General features: G+C 32.3%; 1 protein-coding gene and 1 long non-coding RNA gene across 2 annotated transcripts; one reads left to right on the plus strand and one right to left on the minus strand.

The window, feature by feature from the left end:
* Positions 1-807, minus strand: LOC107641128 (uncharacterized mitochondrial protein AtMg00810-like). The gene has a single exon (XM_016344634.1). The coding sequence runs from the start codon at positions 805-807 to the stop codon at positions 1-3; it is 807 nt and encodes a 268-aa protein (XP_016200120.1).
* On the plus strand, positions 11,766-12,020 carry LOC110262537. Its single transcript, XR_002347197.1, has 2 exons — positions 11,766-11,848; positions 11,952-12,020. It is a non-coding gene; the product is annotated as an uncharacterized LOC110262537 (long non-coding RNA).

Here is a 13,616-nt window from a genome sequence, read left to right on the forward strand (position 1 = left end):
TTAAAAAAGATAACCAGCTAGCTTCACAAGTGGCAACAGCAAGAGACCTATATTCAGCTTCTGCAGAGGACTTGGCAACTGTGGTTTGCTTCTTACTCTTCCAGCTAATGAGCGAGTTCCCAAGCATGAAGCAATAACCGGAAACGGAGCGACGAGTATCGGCACGTCGGTAAATCCAGTGAGATGCAGATTAGAAGTAGAGGAGAAGAAGAGACCAGTTGCAGGTCGGCCTTTTAAATATCGGAGTACACGAAAAGTAGCCTGTAGGTGAGAAGTGGTTGCACAGTCCAAAAATTGGCTCAAACGTCCCACAGCATAAGAGATATCGGGTCTAGTGTTTGTGAGGTAAAGGAGTCGGCCGATGAGCTGTCTGTAAACAGTGTTGTCTGTTAAAATGGTACCTGATTCCTTTGAGAGTTTCTGACTATAATCAAATGGAGTAAAGAGAGGCTTGCAATCTAGATAACCAAAATCTCTGAGAAGGTCCATGGTGTACTTCCGCTGATAAATGTGAATTGCAGAGTTAGAGCGTGCTACTTCCATTCCCAAGAAGTATTTGAGATCACCAAGATCCTTTATTTTGAATTTGTCATCCAAATCTTGCTTGATGGAATTGATTTCACCAATGTCATTCCCGATTAAAACCAAGTCATCAACATATACTAGAATGGCAGTGAAGCTTTCAGATTGTTTCTTGATGAAGAGTGAATGATCATCAAAAAAACTTGAGTGAATCCTTTTGCAACTAGCCTCTCTTTGTGCCTCTCTATGGTACCATCGGGATTGAATTTTACCCGAAAAACTCATTTGCAACCCACAGCCTTCTTGTCTTTTGGGAGTTCAGTGAGATACCAAGTTTTGTTCTGATCTAAAGCTGTCAATTCATCTTGTATTGCATTTCTCCAACATTCATGTGCAGCCGCTTCCTCATAAGTGCTAGGTTCTTGATTTGAGGTGATGGCTAGAGAAAGTGACTTATATTTTGGGGTTAGTTTATCATATGACAAGTGTTGTGAGATAGGATATAAAGAGTTAGAGTTGGCAACGTCGCTAGAGTGAGCTGTGTGGGTTGTCATACAATGATAGTCCTTCAAATAAGCAGGCGATTTCTTGACTCTTTCAGACTTTCTAGTAATGCAGTCATGTGTGATGTCAGAGTGTTGTGATGCAGGTGCATTGTTAGTGTGTGGTATGGTAATGGGTGCAATGGTGTGTGAGGAAATTGGTGAGTGCATTGAGCTTGAGAAATGTTCATTTGAATCTATAAGTGTGGTATGTGTGGGTGATTGCAAATGATGTGTGGATGGTGTATCATATTGAAAAAGATCAATGCATTGTGGAGTACGAATGGGTACCACAGAAATGTCAGTGCTAGTGGAATGTAAAAATGAAAAATGAGTTTCATAAAAAATTACATTTCTGGATATGAAAATTTCCTTTGATTTTAAATCAATAAGTCGAAAACCCTTTGTTCCTAATTTAAAACCAAGAAAAGTTGTTTTTCTGGCTCTTGGGTCTAATTTTGTTCTTGAATTTGTTAATGTGGAGGCATATGTAAGAGAACCAAATACTCTTAAATATGAAAGGTCAGGTAAGTTACCATACAAAAGCTTATAAGGACTAGCATTATCCAGGTTAGTGCTGGGCAGCCTATTAATTAGGTGAATGGCGTGAGCAACTGCGTATTGCCAAAAACAATATGGAATTCCTGATTGAAATAGTAGTGCTCTAGCAACACCTAAAATATGCTAGTATTTTCTCTCTACAATCCCGTTTTGCTCTGGTGTTTTTACACAAGAAGTTTGGTGTAAAATTCCAGTTGATGCAAAAAAGTATTTTAGAGTGAACTTTGGTCCATTGTCGGTCCTTATACACTTAACTTGTTTTTCAAATTGTACTCTGACAAAATTCACAAAATTAATAACCAATTGTGATGCTTCAGATTTGGTTTTCATAAAAAAAATCTAAGTAAATTTGCTCTTGCCATCCACCACAGTCAAAAAATACCTATATTCTTCATTGGAAGGGACAGAAATAGGACCCCAGATATCCATATGAACTAAGTCAAAACAATCTTTTATTTTAGTTGTACTAAGATTAAAAGATAATTTCTTTTGTTTTGCAAAATGACATGAATCACAAGGAAATTTTGAAGCAATACAATCTATAAAAGGATAATACTTCTTCAGAAAAATCAATTTATGCATGGGTATGTGTCCTAATATAAGATGCCAAATGTTGTTGTGCTCACTGTGTGAAGGTGTGGTGGGATGAGTAGTAGTCGTAGTTGCCGCCAATGAAGCTTGCTTTGTTGGAAGAGGGGAAAGTGAGAGAATTTTGGTTCTCTACTCATTGTATATAACCCTTCTATACACTCAGCAATGCCAATCATTTTTGATGTGGATCTATCTTGTATCTCACAACACTTGTCATTGATTAATAATTGACAATGTAAGTTTGAAGTTAACTTTGACACAGATATCAGTTTAAAATCAAAAGAAGGAATATATAAAACATTTTTTAGAAAAAATTTTTTAGAGAATATGATTGTGCCAATAATAGTGCTAACAGTTTTGGTCCCATTTGTCAATATCACATTGATTGGATCAATATTTTGAAATCTTGCAAAATCTTTTAAGTCAAAAGTCACATATGATCTGTTGCACCGGAATCAATGACCCATAGTGCAGATTTTGGAGTGATAATACTCATAATATGGTTTTATCTGGAGTGGAAGTCTGAATGGAATTAGTCAAAATTTGATTTGTATTATGAGGTTGTTGCTGCACACTTTTGTCTTTGATCAACTCTAACAAGGCAAATCTTTGCTCTGGAGTGAATCCAGATCTTGATATTCCAGTGTTCTCTTGGAGACAATTGAGCTGGAATTGTTTGTCACTGAGTATATCATCATGCCCCTCAGTGATCACGTGATTGATGGTGGTGTTATGTTGCTGCCATTGATAGAAATGGGAGGAGTACCCATGCTTCTTATAGCATACATCTTCTGTGTGCCTTGCTTGTTGCAATGAGAGCAAGCCAATGTAGCTCCACGACATCTGCAATGGGAGGATCTGTTTGCCATGTTTGCCATTTTGAGAAATCAATGAATCACAGAGTAATAGGGATTCAGATCTTCTTCCTTCCAACTCGTTGATCGGAACAGCTATGTTCACCAAGAAAGAATCTTGCGAAATAGCCTCTCATCAAACTCTATTGGATGAGTTTGAAGGAAGAGGTAAGAATGGGGGAAAGAAAATATCGAAAGAAAAATTAGGGATAGAAAGAAAATGGCAAAATTGGATTGATCTCAATTCACAACTTTTTTTTTTCTTAATAATTTGATTCACAGCTTGGTTGCTCACCGCACCATAAAAAAAATCTCATGCCATAAGCTGTTCAAGCTGTGATGTTGATGGTTTGATGAACCAGAAGGGATTAAGAGAGGGAGAAAAATAAGTTTGGAGAGAATGAAAAATCCCTTAAAAAATATTTGTTGAGTTATTACACCTTATATACTATGTACTTTTTATGTACTCTCACTAAAAGATAATTACAATGGTAAATATATTATTGATAAATAAATAATCTAGATAACATCTACCACTTTTGTTATTATTATTATTATTATTATTATTATTATTATGCACTGATGCATGTATCCATCTGTTATGTTGTAATTTTTTTCAGAATTAAATGGGTTTAAACTTTAGAACCAAGTTTATTACACACATTGTTCTTTTTATTAGATGCTTTTTAATGATTGAAATTTAAAAGATTAGTTTCAACAGCAGAAGATATTATGAATTTTGTTATTATTATGCTTTTTTTTTTTTTGTCACAATTGATGGTATTAGATTTTTACTTATTTATTTTGTTTGTGTATCTATACGAATATGTCAGTTTTACTTGCATATTTATTCATTGTACTTATTATTATAGGATTCAATCTGAAGATGATGGTCGAAAAATTTGTAATTTTCTTTATGATGCTGGATCATCAAAGGTTTACCTTTATATTTGTATATGAAAAAGCTCCTATTTAAACAAGTGTTACAACTATGCATATTTCATTATTTACGCTATACGTTTTTGATAAGTTTGATTGTTATGTATGTATGAATGTTAAAACTTTTGTGAAGTCAAACTTGGATTGAGCTCAACTTCTATTAATCAATGTTTTGTCTTTCTTATGTGATTATCGAAGTATCTCTCTATTTTGTTATATAGTTATGTAGAATAATACTATATAAAATTATATTTGGAAGTATTGATATTGAAATTTTTTTTATATATTGAGTTATATCTTATATTAAAGAACTGTGTTATAAAAGATATAAGTTTTAAATTTTGATATTAAAAAATAAATTTTTAATTGGAGAATATATAAACGAGATGAGATTAATGGATGATTTAAAATTAAAAATAAATTAATTTGTGAGAGTTTTAAATTATCACAAAAGTGATTTAAAACTGCCACAAAAGTCTAATATAAAATCCCCAGTAAATACACATAAAATTTCCACAAAAGATCTCGTGGCACCTCAAATTTTGGGGGGTTTTAGAAATCTCTACAAACCATTTGGTGAGGATTATAAACCTCCACAAATAAAAAAAGAAACTGTCACAAATAAATAAAAATCTTGTAATAATTTATGACCAACTAATATTTTTGTCTGTAATAATATTATGAAATTATAAATTTTTTTAAATAAACTATATGTCAATAATTGATTTTTATTATAAAATAAAAAAATTTAATAACATGACATTCTTGTAATAAATAGCAAGGGAACACCTTTTTGAAAAAAGTCCATAGGGCCGAAAGTCCCGTGACCCAAGGTAACCACAACAAAAACATCTCGTGGGCCAAGGGAGACATCCAAGATAGTTGGTGGATGTCTAGCAATGGACGATGATAGTCATCAATTCATCATGTATGGTTCGGGGTCATCTAGCAATCAATTAGGATTTGGCGAGTTAGGTCAATAAGTCGTTAAAAGAAAAATGTTGAATATTGTCAAAATTTTTGTTAAAAAACAAACAAAATTCAACGATAATTAAGTTATTGTTAAAAGAAATCAGATGGTATAAACTTCAACAGCATAAATTTCGTCAATAAATATTTACCGTCAAATTTTTTTTTGTTTGACAGTAATTACTGTCAGATTCTGCGATTGATTACCTGGTCGAAAAATCATTTGATTATCAGCAGATTTTTCTGACGGTAATGTTAGTGTCATAATATGTTGTTGTTCGTACTATTACTGTTAGATTATTTCTTCTGTAAATCTGACAGTAATGTTAATTTTTATAAACAAATTTGAAATAAATGGTCAATTTTAATTTTTTATTTAAATTTATTTTCATAATTAATGGTCAATTTATAAATAATAGAAACCTATTATTTAAAATAAATTATCAAATGTTCAAATAAATTAAAAGTTAAGTAAATCAACTAAATACAATGAAATAATAAAATGAAGCACTAATCACTAAAGATCCAAGTAGTTCTCGTCGTCGTTGTCGTCATTTCCGTGGCCCTGATGAGGCGGCGTAGGAGGTGGTGATGACTGTGTGCCACCAGTAGGAATGATGCCAGTGGCGCGCTTCTGAGTCTGGTACACCTCCATATGAGCCTCTATCCGTTGAAGTCGCTCCAGCTGCTCCCTCCACTCCAGCATGAGGTTATCCGTGTCCGTCACGCATGTGATAATCTCCTAATATCTCTCCCGATAATCGTTCAACTCCTGAACTTGCTGGTGAAGGTTGCGGGTGAGCTCCTGCACCTGCAGCCACAAATCCACGCCTTCCTCAGGTTCAATGGCTTGATTAGTGGCAGAGGCGGACGATGGCCTCAATGTGGAGGTGCGGAAGCTATTGGCGAAGAACGACCCCAACCCGTATACACGGTTCTTGTACGGTGCTGAGGCGGAGTTTCATCTATAACTGGAATGTGCCACAAACTCTATTCATCAACAATTAACTTAAACAACACCAAATGTCAACATTCAATGAACAACAGGCAATAATCAACAATAAATATCCATAAATCTACTTTGATATATCCTGATTATTGATTCTTGATTATTGATTATAGTTTTAGTGGATTTAGAGTTGTAGGTTTGAACTGCTAAAAGTGTTTAATATATCATTATTAGCGATTATTGATTATTGATTCTAATTTTAGTGGATTTAGGATGTAGGTTTGAACTGTTGAAAGTGTTTGATATATCTTGATTATTGATTATTAATTCTAGTTTAGTCGATTTATGCATGTTGCTTCTTGATTATTGACTATTATTCATTGATTTTTAACAATTGGTGCTGTTTAAATTAATTGTTGATGGATAGAGTTTGTGGTACACTCCAGTTATAGATGAAATCCTACTGAAATTTATAAAAAAATCTCTATATATTATGGTTATTTGCTTCTGAAGTTTTAATTTATATTACCTTAATGATATGTTTGTGAATTGTTGATAGGTTTGCGCCAAACAACAACGCATGTACTCAGGAGATGACCAAGGTCATCAAGCTTATGTACGACCATCCATGGTCAAGCTACAAGAAGATCTTCTCTGATACCAAAGAGCGATGGTTTTAGAAGTGGGCGATAAAAACTTAATATAGTCAAACCTTATTAGGTAGTTTATATCTTCTATTTTATTTAATACTTTTGATTAACTAATTTTAAAGTTTCTTTGTGTAGGTAAACTTTATATGGGACAAGGAGCATGATGCCCTCATCAAGAAGATATACAACTATCAAATGGGTAGGCGGCTGCAATAGATGCTGGAAGATGTACATGGGAGATGTGACCACCTTACTTTTTAGCTCTGCTCGAAAATCAAGAAGGTTATGTACATTCACTGGGAGACCGATGAAGGGTTCAGGCATCAGTGTCTCACAAACAGAGCTAACAGAACACTGGCCAAGTTGTCCAAGTATACTAACAGTTCAGTGACCATCATGAAGACTAAGGCCAGGTTAGTATGTAACTTCTCTATTTTTATTATTAACTTAGTTATATTCTTTGACATTTCATTAGTAGACATTCTAATATATTGTTTCAATACAATATGTATAGTCGAAGTCGTTGGATCATGATGCAACATTGGCGGAGACCTTCAAGTACACCCATACCTCGAAGGAGAGCAAAGAGAGATTTGCTAATCAGCGGTTTGTGGATCATTATGTGAGTAAACATATGATCTTGTGATATAAAATTTTCAATTAATTGTACAGTTGTCCTCCTAATTATAATAACATGTGTTATACAGGAGTCCTACACGTAGAGACTGGAGGCCGCAACTCAGCAATCTCAGCAAAGTGGGGAGGACACCAGTGGCTCTGCTGCTTCAGTCGTCGATCCGGATGTGGTTTGGCACGAGACCTGTAAAATCTGGTAAATTAATAAACAATTAACTAATAAATTAATTATAATCCAAAGGGATTAGTAAATTAAATTTTATAATTTGAACAAGTAAAAATAATTAAAATATGAATTAAAATACTAATTTTAAAGATTTTGGCCTAAAATTAAACCAACGGGTCGAACTGGTTGAATCGAACCCATATTGGGTCCAAGACTCAACATATAAAACCAAGCTCAACGTTCTCTTCCCCCTCATTATTATGAAACACACTGAAGGAGAGGGAAGGAGCAAGAACCCTAACTTCCATTTCAATTCAATCTTCAATTCCTCCTAACTTTCAATTCGGAGCTCCGATCGTCGCACCGTTTGCGGCCACAAGACTGCCTCACCGAGCTCTTCAAATTCATCCAAAAAATGGGGGTAAGAAACTCAAAATTTCTCACCCAGTCCTAACCTATCTTCATTTTCGCGTTTTGGTTTTGGGATATTGAAGAATTTTGTGATTTTGATGGTTTAAGGGTACTCTAGTGCAAGATATAGCTGGGTTTCATCCAATTGCTCAGTGGGTAAAGGTGAGGAACTCTTATCTCCTTTGAATTCTTCAATTTTATGAAGTTGGATATTGAAATTGGTAGTTGTATATGAAACTAGATTGAATACATGTGAATTAAAGTCAAATTGATAAAGTGGAGTGCTTGAATTGGAACTCTAATGGCTGAGCATTTATTGGGTTGGCTTGAAAGCTTGTAAAGAGGAGGGTTTTGAGGTGTTTTGAGCTTGGAGAGAAATCGGTCAAGATATGATTTCGGTTTCTTGTAGTTAAAATATAATGTTGCGTAAAACTTACGCTAGCGGCCCTTAAGATAGGTTTGAATCGTATGCATTGATTGATTGAATGTATGTGGTGAATTGTATGAGTGTGATTGTGATGATGGCATTGAAATTAGTGGTTAATACATGAATTTTGATTGAATTTTGAATGGTGAATTGAATTGGTGGTTTGAATAAAGATTTGATTTAGTATGTGAATAAAATGTGATTGATGATGGATTTTAATATGGTGGAATGTATGTTAATTGTTGTTGTTGATAGTGATTGATGATAATAGTGGAAATTGGTAGATTTGTGAGTGAAATTGTTGAATGAATTGAAGGATTTAATTGTTGGATTGGTTGTAAAATGAATAAAGAGTATGTGATAGTGTGTAGAAGTTTTGGTATTGAATTAGGTGGGATTGGAAGTGTTTTGGATTGAGAATTTTTTATAACTAGAGGATTTAAACTTTTGGTATAAACTGATTTTTGACCAACTTCGGCGGGGCATAACTTGACTTCCGGAGCCTCAAATCTTGTGAAACATGTCTTGAATAAAAATTAGGCCCGTGAAGTTTATAAAGTTTAAAGAACGGACTGAAAATAATTTCTAATAAAAAAGTAATGCGCGTTTGTAGTTTGGTGTAAAAAACTGATTTTCTGAACTTAACTGCTTTTTGAAAAAATTCACAATCATGTGTACATGAGGAATGTCGTGCGTACGCTAAAATGACAATTTTTGAAATCTTGCGTACGCGACAGGTGTCTTGCGTACACGAGCCAACACCTCTGCGCAAAATTCTCGCGTATGCAACCTTTGTAACTTTGAACTCATGCGTACGCATGACCATCCTTTTCTACAAATGTTATATTTTGTAGTTTTTAACCCTTCTAACTTTCCTAACCTCTATAACCCCTATTTAAGGTCTGATAGTTAGTTTTTAGTCTTTGAAATAATAATAAACACATTAGGGAAGTTAATTTGATATTGAGAAAAAAATATGAAGTGGAAAATTGAGTTAATGATGAACCAATATTGTTAGATGAGAGGCGTGATGAGGATGAGTGTCATAATGAGGGATGGTGATTGAAAAATTGAGGATGACGAGGTTGGCTGTGAGAATGATGGATAATGAGGATTGATCTTGATTGTGATTTTGAATGAATTGAATCTAATTGAGATATACCACCGGGTAAGATGCAGTGGCGTTTTTCACTTGCTCCGGATAAAGGTTTGAAACACCGGGTAAGATCTAGTGCCTAGTCCACTTGCTTTGGGTAAAGGTTTAAAACACCGAGTAAGATGCGGTAGCATAGTCCACTTGCTCCGGATAAAGGTTCAAGACGTCAGATAAGATGCAATGATTGAGTTTCGTCACACTTGTTCCAGGTCAAGAATTGTAACATTGGTTTATGAAACGTTGTGATTCATGTTGTGGTTAATGTTGAGGGTTTACATCCAATTGAAGACATGAAGTGTTTCGCGTGCAACATTAAAGCTGAAAAGGTAGCTTCGTCATTTATAAAAAAAATCTATTAGAAAGGATGATTTTAAAATGAAATATAACATTAAGGACGATTCTAAATAGAAAATTACATCAGGGACAGTTTCGATTCTAACCCTTAACGTTAGGGACCAAAACAACACTTACCCCTTTTTATAATGATAATTTTTATCTTTTATTTTGTTAGATGATATTTTTTTATTCATATTTTTTTTATTAAATAACTTTTTTGATTTGATTTGATTTTTAGATGAATATCTTTTTAATTTTAATGTGTTGTAAAAGCCAACAAAAATTTACCCAATTCAATTTAAATATGTGAGCCAACTAAACTATTTTTTATTTTTTTAAAAAATACTACTCATTTTTTAACAAAAATTTTGAGAGACCATAACCCATTATCTTAATTAAGCTCCGCCCGCTAGAGTAACTAACCCTTTACTGCTTTAGGAGTTGTCAGTCTAAAAATAACTTGAGAGAGATAATAATATAAAAAATCTTATTTGACTTAATCTACAGTTTAAGTAGTCACCAAAAAAAAAAAAATCTACAGTTTAAGTTAGTGCACCATATAACGAATTTGCTACTTGGAATAAATGGTTCAGTGTGGTCTCCACACCATGATTGACCATCCTTAGCACATTCTAAATAATATTTAAATGTTTCTATAAAATGAAACATTAAATATTTTTTGGTTTTAATTTCGATGATAAAAACCATCCTTTGCACCATATAATATTTTTTATATTCTTATCAAACTAATGCAGTTCTGCAATTATAAATCAACTTTAAAATTGAGAAAATCTTGAAATATTAAAATTTTTTAAGTTGAAATTAATTTGATCTAATTTCATAAATTTATTATGTTTTTAATTAATTAAAATTGCTATGTATGCATTGTGATATCATTTAATGTACTATATTATTAAATTTTGGAGCTTCTTGAAAAGATGCATGATAGAGGTCAACCTGCTAATATAGTCACTTAAAATTCCTTGTTGGACGGATGTTCAAAAACCTACAGTCTGATGAGGCACTTATGTTATTCAATTAAATGAAAGAGAGTGGCATTGATCCAAATATATGTACATGCACTATACATATAGATGGCCTATGCAAAAGTGGAAGACTTATATATGCAAAAGAGATATTTCAAGATCTTTCAATTAAAGGCTATCCTCCAATGTGAAGACATACAATATTATGATCAATGGGCTCTGCAAAGAGGGATTGTTTGAAGAAGCATTGTCCCTGCTGTTGGAAATGGAAGACAATGATTGCTTATCAAATGCTGTGACTATTGAAACAGTTATTCATACTTTGTTTGAAAAGATCAGAATGACATAGCAACTTCTTCGGGAAATGATTGCTAGAAGAAGGTAAGATACTTCAACTCAAATTGAATTACATCTCTATTGTTGCTAAATATGTATCATAGTTTTGTAAATTCTGTATTTGTTGGGTCAGAGGACTTTGGCAATGTCATAACATCAATTAAGTAGGAATTGTCGTAAAAGGAAATTTAAGTAGGTGTTAAGGATTTTTTCTTAAGCTATATGGTTTTTCACTTCCATCTTAAAAATAAACCCACCTTCTAAAATGCATGTTCCTCTTTTCATCATGCTGAGCAACATCAAGTTAAGGTTAATATAGTTCAGTTATCTCAAAATTTTTGGCCATTTTCTTAATTAATGCTACTCAGTTGTAATGCTTGGAAATCGCTCCTGCTAAAAATATGTACATTATGAAATACTTTTAGAGTGTTTTTCTGTTAATTCTTAGATAAATTACCTCATTATTTCTTGTCTAAAAATCTGTGTAGTCGTTATTCCATTGTGTCCGAGTCTCTGATTATTAGCATTTAAAAGAAAAAAACTCTTGTGGGCTTGGAGTTTCGTTGTGTGTTGTTGTGACGGGGTGTTAAAAGTGAAACAATTCAAAACTCTTTGAAATTGATTTTGATTTTATTTGGTGAATTTCTTTGTATTTATTTATTATTTTGATTAATTTTGTTCTGGAAGGATCACTTTTAATGACTTGAAGTCTGAACTTTATATATTTCCTATGCAGAGGAAGTCTGTACAGACACTAATTCATCCACCAAACAATCAATTAGATGACCGAAGGCAGTTGAGGATGGCCCTCGATACTGTAAGATTCTGTTTTATTTTATTGCGATGTAGTTTCATTAAGCAAATTATTGACATAATCAGTGAAATTCAGTTGATGTGACATATATCTCTTGAATTTTCAGGCCCGAGGAATGAACTATTTGCACAACTGCACTCCAGTGATTGTACACCGTGATTTGAAGTCACCAAATCTTCTTGTGATAAAAATTGGGTTGTGAAGGTGTCAACTAATTGTCATGATTGAATTTTCCTGATAGCATGCTGAATGCTACATATAGATATGGTTTAATTTTTTTTTCCACCCTTTCTTTTCTCTTTCGAATAGGTATGTGATTTTGGCTCAAGAATGAAGCACAGTACATTCCTTTCTTCCAGATCAATTGCAGGAACAGTAAGCTGTCATAATCCTCATTTCTAAGCTCAAATACTGTGTCATACCCTCTGCCTTCCGAATTATTCGTTCTTTCATGTTCTTGTTTTACATTTTGCTGCATATTTTTTTTATATTTTTTTTGTTCGTTGTGCTTTATATTCTTTTGAAGATATAAAAACATACACAAATGGAGGCATTTGTTATTATCTTTTAACAAAAAATTTGGAAAACCAGAGCTTCTTGACGTTTAAAAATTCATTATGTTTGGGAGCTTCTTACTGTTTCATCAAATGTATTAAATTATCTAAGAATTTTTTACCAACAAATTCACATTAATTTTATCGGTGCTTTTTAAGTGAAATAAAAGAAGTAAAAAAAATATGAAATAATAAAAAATTGGGTATATCTAAAATGAGCACAATTTAATATGCATAAGGTTTGTTATACATAGCAAGTTTATTTTTATAAATTTGTTTTTGTTGGTTGACTTTTTCCATATATTAGGTTACAGTAAGAAAAAAAAATAACTTTTGCGCATAAATAATGCTATGATGTGAAGACTAATGTAACTATAGAAACTGATATTTATATTGAAAAAGATTATTGTTTTGGTCAATAAATTAACTAACAATAATTAAATATTAAAAAATATTGCTAATGAATCTTAGTTCACACGGTATTCTGTCCTCTTCTCATCTCAAAGGTCTCGAGCTTAATTTTTATCAACTGCAACTAAATTTAGAATTAGAGGTTGTCCAATTTACTTGACAAAAAAAAAGTTAAAATTAAAAATAATAAAAATATCTAAAATTTAAAAATAAAATAAAATAAAATCAATTTAAGATATAAAATTTTAAAATTTAAAATTTAAAATTTAGAATATAAGATTGCCGAAAATAATGAATAGTGGGTGTGAACAGTTAATACTAATAGTTGATTGATAGTAATTGTAATGTTAGAAAAAAAGAAAAAAAAGTGCAAAAGAATAAAAGAATGCGAGAAGCCGAGAATAGTAAATGTCTAATCTTCCGGCAGTGTTCCACCGTTTTGTTTCGCCTCCCCCCTTTTTAGTGCCAACAATTGAAGCTGATAGGAGACAAATGGTTTTTACGAGAATAATAAATACCTAATTAGTTTTTGTTGTCTTAGACCTCTCGCCCCTTCTCAATAAAAAAATGTTAGAAAAAAAGTGCAAAACAATAAAAGAGTAAATTTTAAAAAATTGTGAATATTTTAAATTTTACAAATATTTTGATAAAAAATTAGATTATATAATAATATTTTAAAAAATAGTTAATTAATAAATTTTAAACATATTAATCTAATTATTTATCGAATAATACAAAATTTAATTATTTTACATTTTTTGTTGTAATTTAAAATAATATTTTAATATAAGTTTTTAATATTATAA

The sequence above is a fragment of the Arachis ipaensis genome, chromosome B05 (genome assembly GCF_000816755.2).
Source record: "Arachis ipaensis cultivar K30076 chromosome B05, Araip1.1, whole genome shotgun sequence".
Taxonomy (NCBI): Eukaryota; Viridiplantae; Streptophyta; class Magnoliopsida; order Fabales; family Fabaceae; genus Arachis; species Arachis ipaensis.